A 15,076-nucleotide genomic window follows, 5' to 3' on the forward strand; every position below is an offset into this window, starting at 1 on the left:
TTCTCAATTTAAGAATATTATCATTCATCATTGTTGAATGATAGTATTTTACATTACAGTACGTTTTGCAGTGGTGGGATGTATGACTTTTGACAGTGACAAATATTAATTTAACATATCCTAATTCAAAAATGTAATCCCAGTGTTTCATTATTTCTACTTTACAGTTACCTTGTTTACTAGCTAAAATAAATAAGCAACCTAAATTAATGGAAAACAGTAAAAATAATAATTGACCTATTGGTCTAAGACAATAAAGTTGCATTTCCATGTAGGTTACTACAGGGTGAGGTCACCGGGTTGACTTTGGAAAGCAGCGTGTTACGCAAAAAAAAAACAAAAAAAACAAAAACAAACAAAAAAAAAAAAGTTGCAGCATAATGTTCCTCAATTGTATTTCTGCTCTGTTCTTACCGGAAAACATGTGTTAAACCTGCGTCTAGCTTTACTATCTGTTCTACGCTCTTGTACACAGATGTAGGTGGAGCGAGGGAGGCGACAGAACAGCCCTGTCAAGAAGTTTTTAGTCTCCTCTGTCGTGTTTGTAGCGTCTTTTAGCCGAAAGGAAAAAAAACAAACTACAGATAAACAGGGCTGTCGAAGGAGAAGCGTGAGTCTGACTCGGACACAGCCATGGAAGGTAAGTGGGGCTGCTTTTATTTGTCCGGACTGTTTACTCAGCTTAGACAGTGGAGGTGAAACTGTACAGGGAGTTGTTTTGCGCACAGGGGAAAGCCCCGCTACCACTGGGTTTTGCTAACAGGAGGAGTCTGCTGTTCCCGGACATTAAGCTAACGTTCAGAGGGAAGTTTGACTTAAAGTGGCGCTTTTACGACTTATTCTTGCCATATTATAGTAAATTGTGATGTGACATTGGTCGTGTTTATTTCTCTGTCGATGACTTACTCACCTGGCACGGGTGAGCTAAACCGTGTCGAGCTGCCAAAAGGCCTGATGGGTTAGTCCACCTCATGGATTTCCCTGTCGCTACTAGTATGACTAAATGCCAAACTTCGTTCAAATACTTTGCAGTGTAATGGTTATCTGTCTATTTTAGGAAATATTAAATTTATAAGTCCCATTCTGAAAGCGTGTCGGTCATTGTGAACAATTTATCTTCGATTCGGCTGAGATGTAAGCCGTCAGTTTGCGTTCGTTTCAATTAAAAATCTCCCCCATGATAATTGGTCCACGCCGCTCGCAACCGCCCACCTCAATTTTCGTGGATGGAAATTATGGAAATTACGCATCATAATTTTGCACGAATTGTGGTGAGATACGGGCTGTTGTTGTAGGACATGTGTATGTCGATGCGAAGACTATCTTGTGACGTTTAAAAACTGTCCCTGTACCTTTCCCTGTTTAAAAAACTTTAAATAGCAAGTTTTTCTAATGGAGTTTCTATGGAATACTAGGATTAAGCGTTTCCACGTGTTCCCCCCGCCATAGACCTCCATTGTTGATAAACAGGATTTATCCATGTCTAGGATATGGGAATGAGTTGGTGAGCCAATAAGACAATCATTACACAGAAAGTTAACAGTGTGTGACAAACAGGCATAACAGATTTGTTGAAGCAAAGAAAGTGACTCACACAAATGTCTCAGATGCTTCAGCTGTGTTTTGAAATTAATACATTGAGTGATTTTCTAAGTGCCAAACTGTGACTTTCACTTTCACAGCATCCATTCTCAAAAAATAGATAGGGATGTTTTTCACATTAATATTCAGAAGTGCAATTATTACACACTTATTGGTGCTTATGCTGTGTCTAATTCCAAGATCCATAATAATCTACTTTAATGTTACATATTATAATTTTAAATGCTGACTTTTTACATTTGTTACTTAAAAACAAAACAAAAAAAAACCACAGCATTTTCTCCCCACATTCTCTTATCTTGGTCTGAGCCTGGGGAAGTAGGCTTGTCATGACTTGGAAAGCATCCTTCTCATGCTTTAAAATGGAACAAGTCCTACTAGCTGATGGGTGGAGCTCTGACCACCTGATCTTGCGTCACACCTCGTTTGTTTCTATGAATCTCAACAATTCATTAACCACCAACCTGAAACTAGAGCTCTGCATGCTCTTCACTCACAATGGAGGCTTCTCACAACAAGTCGGGTAACGCGACACTGATATTACACCCCTGCCTGTCTTTGTTTGCTCTCCTCTGCAGTTCTTCATCTTTAGGAGTTCTGGCAGGCAGTTTATGAAGAGTAATTAAATTTAGCTGGGAAGCCCTCGAATCTCAGCGTCCTTTGACCTCTTTGGACGCTGCACTGTCTGAAACATTTCCACCCTGACCACACCACAAATGACAAACTCTTACTAAACCACAGAGACGTGCTGAAAAGTTTTGCCACTGTGCACTGTGTGTCATTAGTTTAAATGGTGAACTGCTATTTCTTTTGAGATAAACATGGAGCTGAATTTTCTTTTCTTGTTCTCTTCCTACCACAGGTGTGTATCCATGGGGCCTGACCCCACTCAACCCAGGTAAGAGACTATTTCCCGCAAATGGTCAGTGTCATGTATGAATCACTGCAGTAAGCATGTCATGAGTAAACATTACAACACTCTGTGTACTGCAGATCGATAACAGAGCTATTTCTGTGTTGACACACTGACAGAGGTAAAACAGTGTCGACAGGTAGTTCCACTGTCAGGACACTGTGCTTTTGTATTTTTTTCTAAGAGTGACCACTGCATATAAGTCTGACTTTTCCTCTCTTTATTCTGTCTGTCCACCAGTCCAAACAGCAAACCCCTTCATAGAGATCATTGAGCAGCCAAAGCAGAGGGGGATGAGGTTTAGGTATAAGTGTGAAGGGCGTTCGGCCGGCAGCATCCCCGGAGAGAAGAGCAACGACACCACTAAGACTCACCCAGCCATAAAGGTGAGCTGGACACAACTTTCTGCTGCATGTCTTCCAATCCAATCAATTTTACCATACTGCCACTATACCACCATACTACTCTGCCTTTACTCTGCTTGTCTGTATACCTGGTTTGGACCTGGAGACACTAGGTGGCAGGTCAGGGCTCAATCATCTCCTGTTGCAAAAGAGAACATCTTTGTTAAGAGAACTCAAGAGTTTGCACAATGAAACTAAGCATGGCAACACTGGAGGAGGCTGCTGTATTGTTAATGTGGAAATCACAGCAACAGCAGCAATAGACACCACAGATGAACATCATTAGACCAGGGAGCAGACCAAACAAAACAGACCTAGCCGGAAATAATTAGCGCAAATAGGATGATTGTAACATAAGATACAAAAACCAACCTTTCTTTGCATTCCACTTCTTGAATATGTCTTGTGGGGTGTTCCCATTACTCTAGTGGATAAGAAGCTACCAGGGGATGTTGGACAAACAGTTTGAAGATGTTGAGCTTTTGTGAATTTTACTGTGTATTCTTTACAATTCTGTAACATTTTATAGACAAAAACATCAACCTGCCACTCAAGATAATTATTAGAATTAGATCAAATTAAAAGACCCAAAACATCAGTAGAATGTGGGAATATGAATAAGTAGAGCTAAAAGAGCTAAGTCTGTTCACTTCATGGTCACTGACTGTTTGGTATTTTTAAAACAAAAATGGTCAGCTCACATGGTTCAGTTTCTCTGTTTTGGACTGTTGGTTGGACAAAGCAATGTCATGGGTTCTGGAAACCTGTGATGCTGACATTTTTACCTTTCTAACTTTATTAGATTAGATTAATTGGCCAGTTCTTTGGACGCAGTATCAGACAGCTGGTAGAGTTCTAGGTATCTAGAAGCCTCCATAAAAGGGCCCATTGTTGTTTTTACGCTTCAGATTTTGTGTTAATGAAACAAACAAGATATACCATATAAATTAGTTAGCTTTACAGATGCCGGTAAGCAGTTTTTTTTTTTCTTGTGAACGTTTGAGAATAGGCATATTTTCCAAAATGTAAAACTGTTCTTCTTTTTCAGAAAGAGAGAAATCCCCATTTGACTGAAACCCTGTAGGATTCATTCCCTTTTATATTATTTTCTAAAAATACTGTTGCTTCCTTGTTGAAGCTCACGTAGTAGAATATGTGAGTTATTACATGAAGTTATCCTGTTTGAACATCCATCAGTCCATCCAACCATTATCTATACCACGCAGGGTCTGTTTGAGGCAACCCTTTAACTAAACGACTACAATCAATCACTCACCCCTCTAAAATTTTCCCTTGAATTTGCCGTTTGTAATCATTCAAGTGTGACACATTTCCTCATACAGGTGCACAACTACAACGGTCCCTTGCGTGTTCGTATCTCATTGGTAACAAAGAATGCTCCACACAAAGCCTCACCCCCACGAACTGGTTGGTAAGGACTGCAAACATGGCTACTACGAGGCCGACCTGCAAGAAAGACGAATACACAGGTCAGTGTGTTTTGCATGTGGTGTGGACATCACTTAGACCTAGACTTAGACAGACTTTTATTGTCATTCAGTATGCAGCAAGTGTATACAGAGCGAAATTTCGTTTACATAGGCTTCAGTTTTTCAGTTTCAGTGCAGTGTAAATGTATGTGCAAAATTTCTGCAGGCAGAATGTGGATAAATATACATTAATATTAAATATGTACAGCAGGATTTTAGGGTGTATGGCAGTTTGAACAGCAGCAGTATAGATTAAATATTAAATATATAAATATATATATATATATAAATATGCGTCGCTCAGTGTTTCACACATTTTATAGAGATATTAGTGCCAGTGTTCAAAATTATACCGAATTGCCTTGGGGGGAAAATGCAGCATCGAAACAAAACAGGGTGGCATTTGTTAGAGACTGACCTAGATAAAGCCCTCATCATTTGTGGGACATGACGTGTTTATTGTCGCCTTAGTAAAACTAGTCACTGGCTTCATCTTGGTTTTTGAGTTGAGTAAAACATTAACAGCGTAAACTACCTGGTGATAAGCTGAGTTTGCCTCTGCAGTTTACACCTTTAAAAAAGGAAAGACATATTAAGGGTCTGACAACATAGCTTTTACACAATATTAGACTTAACATTACATAATCGCACCAGTCTGTCTGGCTAGAGGGAATTTGTTTGTCTTCATCACGAGTGTGATGAAATTCAAATAAACAGCGTGTACTATAGTCTATTGCCAGTATTGTGATAAAGACTGAGTAAGTGCACTTGTTTACATGAGACAACTGTTTCTCAATTAGATAATATTGATATTTTGATAAAAGCAAGTATTAGCCACAGGACTGTTTGAAATGGTCAAGAGTACAACCAGTAGAAAGGGAGATGCCTCTATTGTTATCATAGAGAACTACAATACATCCAGTACTTACCAGAAGAATTTGGGATGCATGAGTTAATACAGTGTACTGTACAATGTAATGTTCTGTAACAGAAATTGTGACTAAATAACTCAGGGATCAAGGATGAAAAGAAATGAAACAGGAGCAGGAATCTTGGATTAGATGAATAATGGTCGAGTAACTTTTCATTTAAGCAAGAACTCTTATGATACTAGAGTTCAAATTATTAACTCTAGGTGAGTTGAAAAGGTGATTACCAGTGTTCCGCAGTGGTTATTGACAAAAATGGCATCTTAAATTGATGTCTTCTATAGATTAACTTGGTAGTGTACTTAAAGTCTAATATTTTTCCACCTCCACTCTCCCCAGCTGTCTTCTGAAGCTGGGATGTGGTTAGTGATCCATGGTGATGTAGCTTTATTATTTATGAATGTGGCTTTTATGGGAGCAAAAATGTCCAAAGCAGAGGTGTTTGAAGATTAAAATGGGGGCTAATGGACCACACCATGTAAACAGTAAATTAAGTTTATAGCCACAGTTATGTGTTGGTTCTCTCACAATATCAAACACTACAACTGTTGTGAGTTAGAGGGCACATGTACGTTCATGTAGTTTCAGTCTCAGACTTTTCTTTTTCTTTCAGTTTTCAGAACCTGGGCATACAGTGTGTGAAGAAAAAGGATGTGAATGAGGCCATAACTTGCAGGTTGCAGACCAATAATAACCCCTTCAACAGTAAGTAGTCATGGTTACAGATGAGTGCACAACACAAAGTGCTTTCTGTGTTGTTGCCCTTTCTCTGGTAAATCTGCCATTGTGTAAAAAGTTATTGCGCTGTGTGGAGAGAGTCCCCAAATGTCCTACTCAAAAGTAAAGACTCATTTGGTGGAGTTTTACAGAACTAGAACTGATACTTCTGACATACAAACATGCTTTGGTGCATGTAAAGAGTATCTCATTGAAAATGCTGAAACCAAAAGTTACTTAGTGACTTAAAATCTAAATTTTAAATTCATGTCATTATTTCATCTGTGGAAAAAAAAAAATAAAAACGCCCATTCTTCTATGTCCTGTTTATACAATGTGTGTATATCAACCTGCAGCCAGCTAACTTTTTCCATTGCTGAGTTGAGAACTAGCTAGCATGAGCAGTGATAGCTGCAGTGGCTTAACAGAAAAATTGCAGCAGAAACTGAAATGTCATTGGAAAATGTACATAACTGTGGCATAGTCATACCCCCTAAGTTTAACTTCACTTAGTCTACAGCAAGGGGCACTGAACAGAAACTGAATATAACCAGATGTAGTTTAAGCAAAGTATCGTAACAATAACACCATTAACAGGAAATTAAATTTGTTCCCTCGCCCTCCACAGACACTTGAGCTCTGATAGCCTACATATTACAGGATGCAGTGCTCTATCAGACTTCTGTGTTGCCTGATTGTGCACCCCACCCTTTCCCTGCTGTTTTTTTGGCTGCAGTTTCAGAGGCGAAGGTGTGGGAAGAGGAGTTTGACCTGAATTCAGTTCGGCTTTGCTTCCAGGCCTCCATCACTCTGCCTACAGGGGAGCTGTTTCCTCTGGAGCCTGTGGTATCCCAGCCCATTTATGACAACAGTGAGTGGACAACACATGTACTAACATATATCCACATTTGCTGTATAGTGAGGTTCAACTGATAAAGCTTTTTAATGCTAATATTAATGTATTTGGTGAGAGGCAGCTGATAAGTAAGAATTATATGCTCTTGAATATCTTTTGATCATTTATGTTTTGCGTATTTCTATCACAAGCTCATTGCTATCAGGCTTTTTGGTCAAGGTAGAATAAATCTTACTGAATTTCAGTTAAACACCAGCATCCAGTGTGAGCTTTGTGTAGCCACACATTCATGCAAAATGAAGTTCACACTCCAACCTGTACATCTCTTGCAACCTGTAATTACCTCAGACACTCTTTGTTCCTCTTTGCATCTCAACTTTTCTTGTCAGCCCGAAGATATTTTACAAGAATTAGTCTGTGGTTGTTACTGTGTCCCTTTTATGTAAACGGTATCGTAACTTTCATTCAGTTATTGTGCCCCCCCCCCCCCCCCCTTTTTTTTAACCAAAACCATTCCCAATACACAGGTCTATATAGAGATACAGTAAGTATAGAGAATCTTTTTTATGACAGATTTCTTAGGGATAAGTCATTGTCTAAATATGATGTTTGCAACAAGTGACTTTTTCATCAAAACAGATAAATTATTACACTTGAAAATACAGTGTAGTGAAATTGAAATCAATATTCATAAAAATGTACAATCAGTAAAAGCTCAGGTATTTCATTTGGTAAGCAAAGTGTTCAGCTGCTGAAACACTAACAGTTTGCAGTTCCTCTGCATTTAGCAGTTGTCTGGTATTAATCTGTAGCCTTGGTGTTGAAGTGTGTGTTTTAACCTGCTTTTTTTGTGTTGCAGGGGCCCCTAACACAGCTGAGCTGAAGATCTGCAGAGTCAACCGCAACTCTGGAAGCTGCAAGGGAGGGGATGAAATCTTTCTACTGTGTGACAAAGTACAAAAAGGTACAGTATGCCTGTACGGCTACAATAGTCTTTCATTTTAGTCTTCCCCGGCATCAGCAACAGTCCCATGCAGCACTGGCTGTTTGTGCACAACTCTGAACCTGTACTTTCACATTTGACAATCCAGAAATAGAACTCACTAACTGACTAAGCAGTTGTACGACATATCAGTGTGAGTTGTGACAGTAGTAGTGACAGTATGCTGGCCTTTTTTTTTTTTTTTGTAAGTGAGCTTGAAATACACATCTTAGAGGTTCATTGTTGCACAGCGTTTATGTTCCTTCAATGTTAATGATCAAATAGATAACCTCATAAATTACATATTCATGGTCCAATTTCCTTCTTTACAATTGCAACTGAATAGAAGGAAATATGAGTAACACAGGTGATGACTTAACAAGGCATTGATCTAATAAAAAGCAGTGCTATTTGCCAATACACACAAAACTGACCAGACCAATCTTTCCAGTCTACTTAGCTTTTACTTGAGGCCACAAATGAATAAATCCCATACCACAGTGGGACATAAGGGTGCTGTTAGTAGGATATATTGATGCTTGAAGGTTAACAAATTTTCAAGTAATCAAGTTAAAATTTCACTGGAGATACAATGGTTTGTCAACCTCCTTTAAAGTGAGACTCTATTAAGACAAAATAATATATAACATGCTCCTTTCACAGATAGAAAATTGAATTTATAAGCAATGAAACCCAACAAAAACATTCACTCACTTTTAATTCACTTAGCGGTTTTGCTGCTACAACCTTACTTGGTCTAGTATGACCACGAGCTTATAGAGGCCAATGATAGCATCCATTTTAGGAGTGGGGTTAGGTAGTAGTGATTGAGTAGTGATTAGGTCAAATGTAACACATTATAACGTCATAAGTTGCTCTTTACATCAAAATTTTGTGGTACTACACTTTTGTTTTACTGGTGTTTTACTCTTTTATCAGTGTAGTGATGATCCTATTTGCCACTTCATACCCCTCACCCTTAAAAATGACTTTAAAGCTGCATTAATAAATATTTATATTAAATAATTTATCAAATAAGACTGAGCTAAAAGGAGAGTGAATATTTGTCTGGTATTCATTGGCCAGAGACATGACTCCAAATGAATGCTAATGTTGCTCTGTCTGCTGGTTTAAATAGTGTAAACATGCAACTGTTCACCATAACCGCTTTTTAAAGTGATAATGAATTTTGTCTTCCTCTGCTCGTGCACGCAACCAGTGTCAAATGATATTTTTGGGCACTTTTTGTCACTGTATCTGTGGTGCGTAATGCAACGTGGTGCCGTCATGTTATTTCTTTGAGTGACTTTTATCACGAACCTGAGGCTTTCTTCCTCTATTTGGACGTCCACTTCTCATTTTTCCTGTTTTCTAATAAATCACCTAGTGTGTATAGTGACAGTTAACTTGCTCACCACTGTGTCTCTGTCTGCATGTGAAAGCAGCTTTGAAAAAGCTAAACGGAAAATTTCTACTTTTTGCAGTGTATCATGAGGTTCACATCAGAATAATCTCCTGTGTGTTGTGCTGTTGATATAAACTTTGAGTGCCCCTGCACCATAAACCCTGAACTCAGATTTATCTACAGTTTCTGTTCATTATCTCCTCATTAACACTCAGTTAAACAAGGCAAAAATATACAATCATTATCAGTCTTTTCACTCTTTTATTTGCAGCAGATTGATCATAGCAGACGCATATGCTGTGAACATGTGTTTTCTATTTTGGACATGGGAGCTGAGGGATGTTCCCCAGAGAACTCCATGACTTAGCTCAAGCTGGATACACATTACATCAGTGTGAAAACAGTCTGTGAACCATCACTAGATGATATAGCTGTTGGTCCTTCCAGTTGAGTGTCATGTCGCCATTTTCACAACAAGACATTTTAAACATTATACCCGTTGTCGCTTTAAATTTGACAGCTGTGTGATCAATGTCTAATTTAGATTCTTCTTTAAAGTGGGGAGTCTCTGCGCTATAATATCTAATATAATATCTAAATTTCCCATTTTCTGCTCTCCCACAGAGGACATTGAGGTGCGTTTCTTCCAGGACTCCTGGGAGGGAAAGGGCACTTTCTCCCAGGCCGATGTCCACAGGCAGGTGGCCATCGTGTTCCGCACGCCGCCCTACCGCGACACTAATCTCACTGAGCCCATTAGAGTCAAGATGCAGCTCCGCCGGCCCTCTGATCGCGAGGTTAGCGAGCCAATGGACTTCCAGTACCTGCCCGCTGACCCAGGTAGGAGGCAATGTTCTCAATCCATATGATACCTGAGGTATGAATCTGTTAATCAGCTCCCCAAACTGGTCTTATAACTGCTTTTTAAAAATGACCCCTGTAGATGAATACAGACTGAGTGAGAAGAGAAAGCGTACAGGAGACATGTTCCAGAGCCTGAAGCTTGGGCCCATGCTGTCTAGCGGTATGTTGATGAGTTTTGTTTTCTGACTCTCTACCACAATGTAATAAGGTAATAGTGATTTTTGTTTTAGGCACAATGTAATATAATCATGTCTGTTAAAATTTCAGTGTCCATTCCACAAGATAGACGGCACATCAGCCCAGCGAGGAGAACAGTCACAGCCAAGCCTCCATCAATGAACCCACAAGCTGGTGAGTCTGTTTACTCTGTTCATATCACATACAGTGATCCTTTTCAATCCCTGCAGAGGTCGGCTGAAGCTAAAGATTGATTAATGGATTAGTTAATTAACAGGAGATTAACTGGCAACTATTTTGACGATCAGAGGTTTCATCATTTATCAAGCTGAAATGTTAAAAATTTCAGCTTCTCTGTTCTAAAGATATATTACTATCTACTATCTATTATTTTTTTTAATTAATATAATTGAATATTTTTAAGTTGGTGTGAGTGTTGGTTAGACAAAAAAGACTTCTTACTATTTTCTGATATTTTAAAGTTGAACTTATATTACATATATACATATACATATTTTGCTGTATGAATACCTACTGTATTTTGGTAAAAGTCAAGGTCCCTTAAATAAAGTTGAACAATAAGTTAGATGTACTTTAAACTTCTTTGCTTAATGTATTTCTTCCACTTTCTCCTTTATTAAAGAAATCCAAACCATTGTAGCAATAAACTTATTTTTAAAAAACGACCTTAAACTAAGAATTTCTTTGTGACTTTCTAAATAAAGAATATGTTACACCAGAGATTTTGAGTGCTGCAACTCAAATGGCTTGTTGTCTTCTGTGTGTATTCAGCAGCTGTGGTGCCCCCTAGTGCTAGTGCAGTGAAACCCCAGCCCTCCTACTCATACAATCAGCCAGGCCAGATCTTCTCAGTCCAGCCTAAGGCAGAGGCCTCCTCCTCCATCTCAGCTGCGACTACAAACCAAACATGGAAGATCATGGAGAGCCTGAAGCTGGACACCCGGCCCAAAGCCACTCCAGTGACCAACTTCACAATGAGTCAGCCGCCTTCCTCCTCCTCCTCCTCCTCCACCACCACCACCTCCAGCGCCAACCAGGACTACTCAACTGTCAACCTGTCAGACCTTCATGAATTCTTCCCTAACATTTCCTCGGCTATGGCCCAGGAGCCCACAGCTTCTCAGGGAAGCACAGTTTCCTCACAGGCCAGCACCTCCTTCACCCTGCAGAGCTCTCAGTTCCGGGTGGACCCACCAATTGTGGATGATGATATCCCAGAGTTCCCTAGCTTTCCCGAAGCCCAAGCCCCAGGCACCCTGGACAGCCTAAACATGGATGACTTTGAGGACCTTCTGAACCACCGCCTCATGAGTGAGGGTGGAAATGTCGCCTCAATGTTGGCCCAAGCTCCATGCCAACAAGCTGCCCCTCCCACCTCCTCTACTGCTGCCCAAAGCAACACAGTATCCCAGAACACTTCTGACCCTGCCAGCAACCCAGGAAGCACCTGGATGAATTACCCCAACAGCATCGTCAGCTTGCTCCAGAACGAGAGCATGATTGACATTGCATCCAACAACAGCCACCGGGCCCCTGTGCTGGATGAGTTTGACGAGCTGATGTCTGCTGACGAGGATCGTCTTATTTCCATTTTCAACAGTGAAAGCCAAGCTGGGTTTGTGTCAGGACACCCAACCTAAAGCTTGCCCACGCAATTTTTTTTACAGACATGTTCACATAGACCACGTGTACTGACCGTTTAGCCTTCAGAACTAAAATTCCTTTCCACAAGGTGGATATGAAGGGCTGGAGAAGACAGAATGTAGCAAAACAGCTCACTGTGGACATGCTTATTGAAATACCAGCAAAGACTATTTATGGTTTTCAATTAGTGGATTTTACCAGGCTTTATATACAGTTTGTCTGACAAAATGATAAAACACAGGACAGAGTATAATCAGATTTTATTGCCCTTGTTAAGCCTATGTTTAGCAGCAGTCATTTATTGTTTCAGCCACTGTGTCAACATAATGGTGGAAGATTTATCCACCAGCAAATGTTTGTTTTAAAAAGACGATCAGATGTCCTTGTAACAATTCTGGTAACTCTGCTCAGTGTTAATTGATTATCACTGTCTTTAAGTGAAATGTGTAAGTTTAGTCTACCTTTTTATTTCAAACCAAGCAACTGGTATATGTCATTAAGAATTTAATCTGATCTAGAGGCAAGTTGATGCAAATTATGTTTATTGACCATGAAGTACTTTTTAACTTAGCAGATTTTTTTCTGAAGGTGGGCCTGAACTGTAACCATACTGGTGCCTTTGTTGAGAGTCTCAACAAAACGTAGTAATGTTTCAATAGCCAAATGAAGGTCTCTATGTAAATAATTATCAAACAAGCAACATTAAGTACATGCTTATAGCAGAGAAGTGTAAAAGGGGTTCATGCATCACTCACAGAGCTGTACTGGATCTTGTTTTCTGTCTGGTGGTAAAACATCTTATTGTTCTCTAATCAGTTTTTTGAGTTCTTTTATGTATATGGCTGCCATTTAACTCAACAGTTCAGACCTGCTATACTAGTTAAATTAGCTTTATTGAGATGGCACTATGCAGTTTTGTATTCATATAATGTCAGCAGATTGTACTATATGCATTTTTTTTGCTGTTATGAATGAATTCTGTTGAAATCCAGAAACACTTTTCTTTGCAATAAAAAAAAATCAGTATACAAATATGGTCTTCAAAAGTAGATTTTATTTGGCAACTCTGTAATCATGGTTCAGTACAAAGCAAAAAAATAAAGTGAAAGAATGAGGGCTTCATTGGATGCAAGTTTTCCCCTGAACATGTGCATACAAAGCAAGGATTTCTTTAGCCACCAAGCAGTCAGGTAAGTGTTAGTGTGTTACAAACAGAAACTCAAGAATACAAATATTCTTACTTATGAATACAATGTTTTCAATACAAAAAATGTGACCATACTTCAAGTCACTTAGAAAATATTACAGCATGAGAAGACAAAACTGAAATGAGATTTAGTGCTCTTTTTTTGCCAAAAGGAAGAACTTGAGGTCAAAATTCAACCACTGACTCTCACAACAATTTCAGTCTGTGAGTTGTGCTGCACAACCTAAGCACATCTTTGTTTACCTTTGTCCAAAACAAGGGGACAGCCCTTGTTCTGATGGGCTTATGTTACCTCAAGATTGGTTACTTTGTTGACGATGTGGGATCGCCTCGGTACACACTCCAGGTCAAACTTGCTCTCATATATGGTTGGACAAAGCTTCCATCGGTTGTTTCTGTAGATTCCCAGGTATGTGTACACGTCCGGCTTGTAGGAGAGAGGGCATTTGACCCCTGTGGCCCGGATGACGGAGTCCAGCCTTATAACCTCATTCTCATCAGTGAAGTTCTGGTTATAGGCACAAATAACCTGCTTGCCCTCTGCCTTGGGATCATAGGGACTGACTTTAACTAGAGAGACCTTGCCATCCAGTGCTGCTCTGGCCACACACTCCCATGCATGGTCCAACTTAAAACCAGAGTCCAAGTGCATCAGCCACTTGCCTGTGAGCACCCCGTGGTTCAGGGCCAGCTCCTTCACTGTCTGGAAGCTGACAGGCCGGCCACTGGCCAAAAGTTTCTCCCAGCTCTCCTGGAGACCCATAACATCACCACCACTGGGGCAGTGGTTCGGGCCCAGCACAGCGATCCACCCCACAGGACTTACACCACCCTCCTCATCACCAAATCTGTACACTTGTGAGGGCCTGTTGCTCTCCAGCCAGCCATCAAACTCAGATCTGGGGGTTCTTCTCGAGTCAAACACAATCCAAGGGTCCATGTCTGCAGCCATGGCCTCAGCGGCATAAGTCTCAGCAGTGGAGGGGGTCTCCACCTCGCCATCGACAGGGGCCTCCTCTTCCTCCATAATGCGACGTCAAAGTTCTGGAGCTTGTCCTGTGGGAGGGAAGGTGTTGTGTATTAATTTCAAACCACAAATGCTGCCTCGGTTAGTTTATAGTTCTTCCTAACCCAGGCATGAGTGGACAGCTGGATTGCTTGCGGATGTTTACTAATGCTGCTAGTTAGCCAGCCTGCTACATTAGCAACATTTGTTCAATAGCAAACTTTAGTCCACCTCCGCTTCTTCTACAAAAAAAATAGCTGCTGTCCAGGTCCGGTTGTGTGTCGTCTACAGCGGACATGTGATTAAACACGCAGAAATTATTTCTAATTGCTTAGCTTCAGTCCTACATTAGCTAGCCAGCTGGCTAGCCATTTTACTAGCCGTCCTTGTTCGTCTTCTGGAATATGGAAAAAGATTATTTACAGCCAGCTGTTGAGCACAACTAACATTATAACACACATATCTAATTGTGGGAAATCGTAATTATCGCACACTGACCGCAAACTGTTGATGTAAGGGCTTAACCTACCTGCAGATGTTGAAGTTTGTTGTGCACTGTTCTTCCGCACAGGCGCAGCCCCGATGGTATAGTCAGAGACGCTATCAGGACTTTGGTTTGGCTCCATCCTATCATACAGCGAATATGACAATTCCATTCAAACGTTTGGCAGTTTAACCAACGTTATCTATGCACCAAATCACGAACCGCGGAAACAGCCCGTTCTTTTGAAATAAAGTAGATTTTCTGCGTTGTTGTGTAAAAAACAGAACACATTCCTGCTATAACACCAGCTTTATTTAGCTATTTAGGCATTATATGGTGTAATGCATTCGATGACGTAGTTATACAACGACAATT

General features: G+C 40.2%; 2 protein-coding genes across 2 annotated transcripts; one reads left to right on the top strand and one right to left on the bottom strand.

Annotated features, from left to right (window-relative positions):
• The first annotated feature begins 455 nt into the window (after positions 1–455).
• On the top strand, positions 456–13,036 carry rela (v-rel avian reticuloendotheliosis viral oncogene homolog A). The gene is given in 13 exon segments (XM_018674270.2): positions 456–640; positions 2,465–2,500; positions 2,756–2,901; positions 4,263–4,325; positions 4,327–4,409; positions 5,952–6,043; positions 6,792–6,926; positions 7,771–7,875; positions 9,923–10,138; positions 10,242–10,322; positions 10,430–10,513; positions 11,132–11,955; positions 11,957–13,036. Coding segments are annotated over 13 exon segments (1,971 nt in total). The 5' UTR covers positions 456–633; the 3' UTR covers positions 12,056–13,036.
• A 2-nt stretch (positions 13,037–13,038) lies between these two features.
• lg14h11orf68 (linkage group 14 C11orf68 homolog) lies at positions 13,039–15,055 on the bottom strand. The gene is made up of 2 exons (XM_018674271.2): positions 14,747–15,055; positions 13,039–14,267 (listed from the first exon to the last, which is right to left on the bottom strand). The coding sequence occupies exon 2, from the start codon at positions 14,236–14,238 to the stop codon at positions 13,495–13,497; it is 744 nt and encodes a 247-aa protein (XP_018529787.1). The 5' UTR covers positions 14,239–14,267; positions 14,747–15,055; the 3' UTR covers positions 13,039–13,494.
• Between the last annotated feature and the right edge of the window lie 21 nt (positions 15,056–15,076).

Source organism: Lates calcarifer, linkage group LG14, assembly GCF_001640805.2.
Source record: "Lates calcarifer isolate ASB-BC8 linkage group LG14, TLL_Latcal_v3, whole genome shotgun sequence".
Lineage (NCBI taxonomy): Eukaryota > Metazoa > Chordata > Actinopteri > Centropomidae > Lates > Lates calcarifer.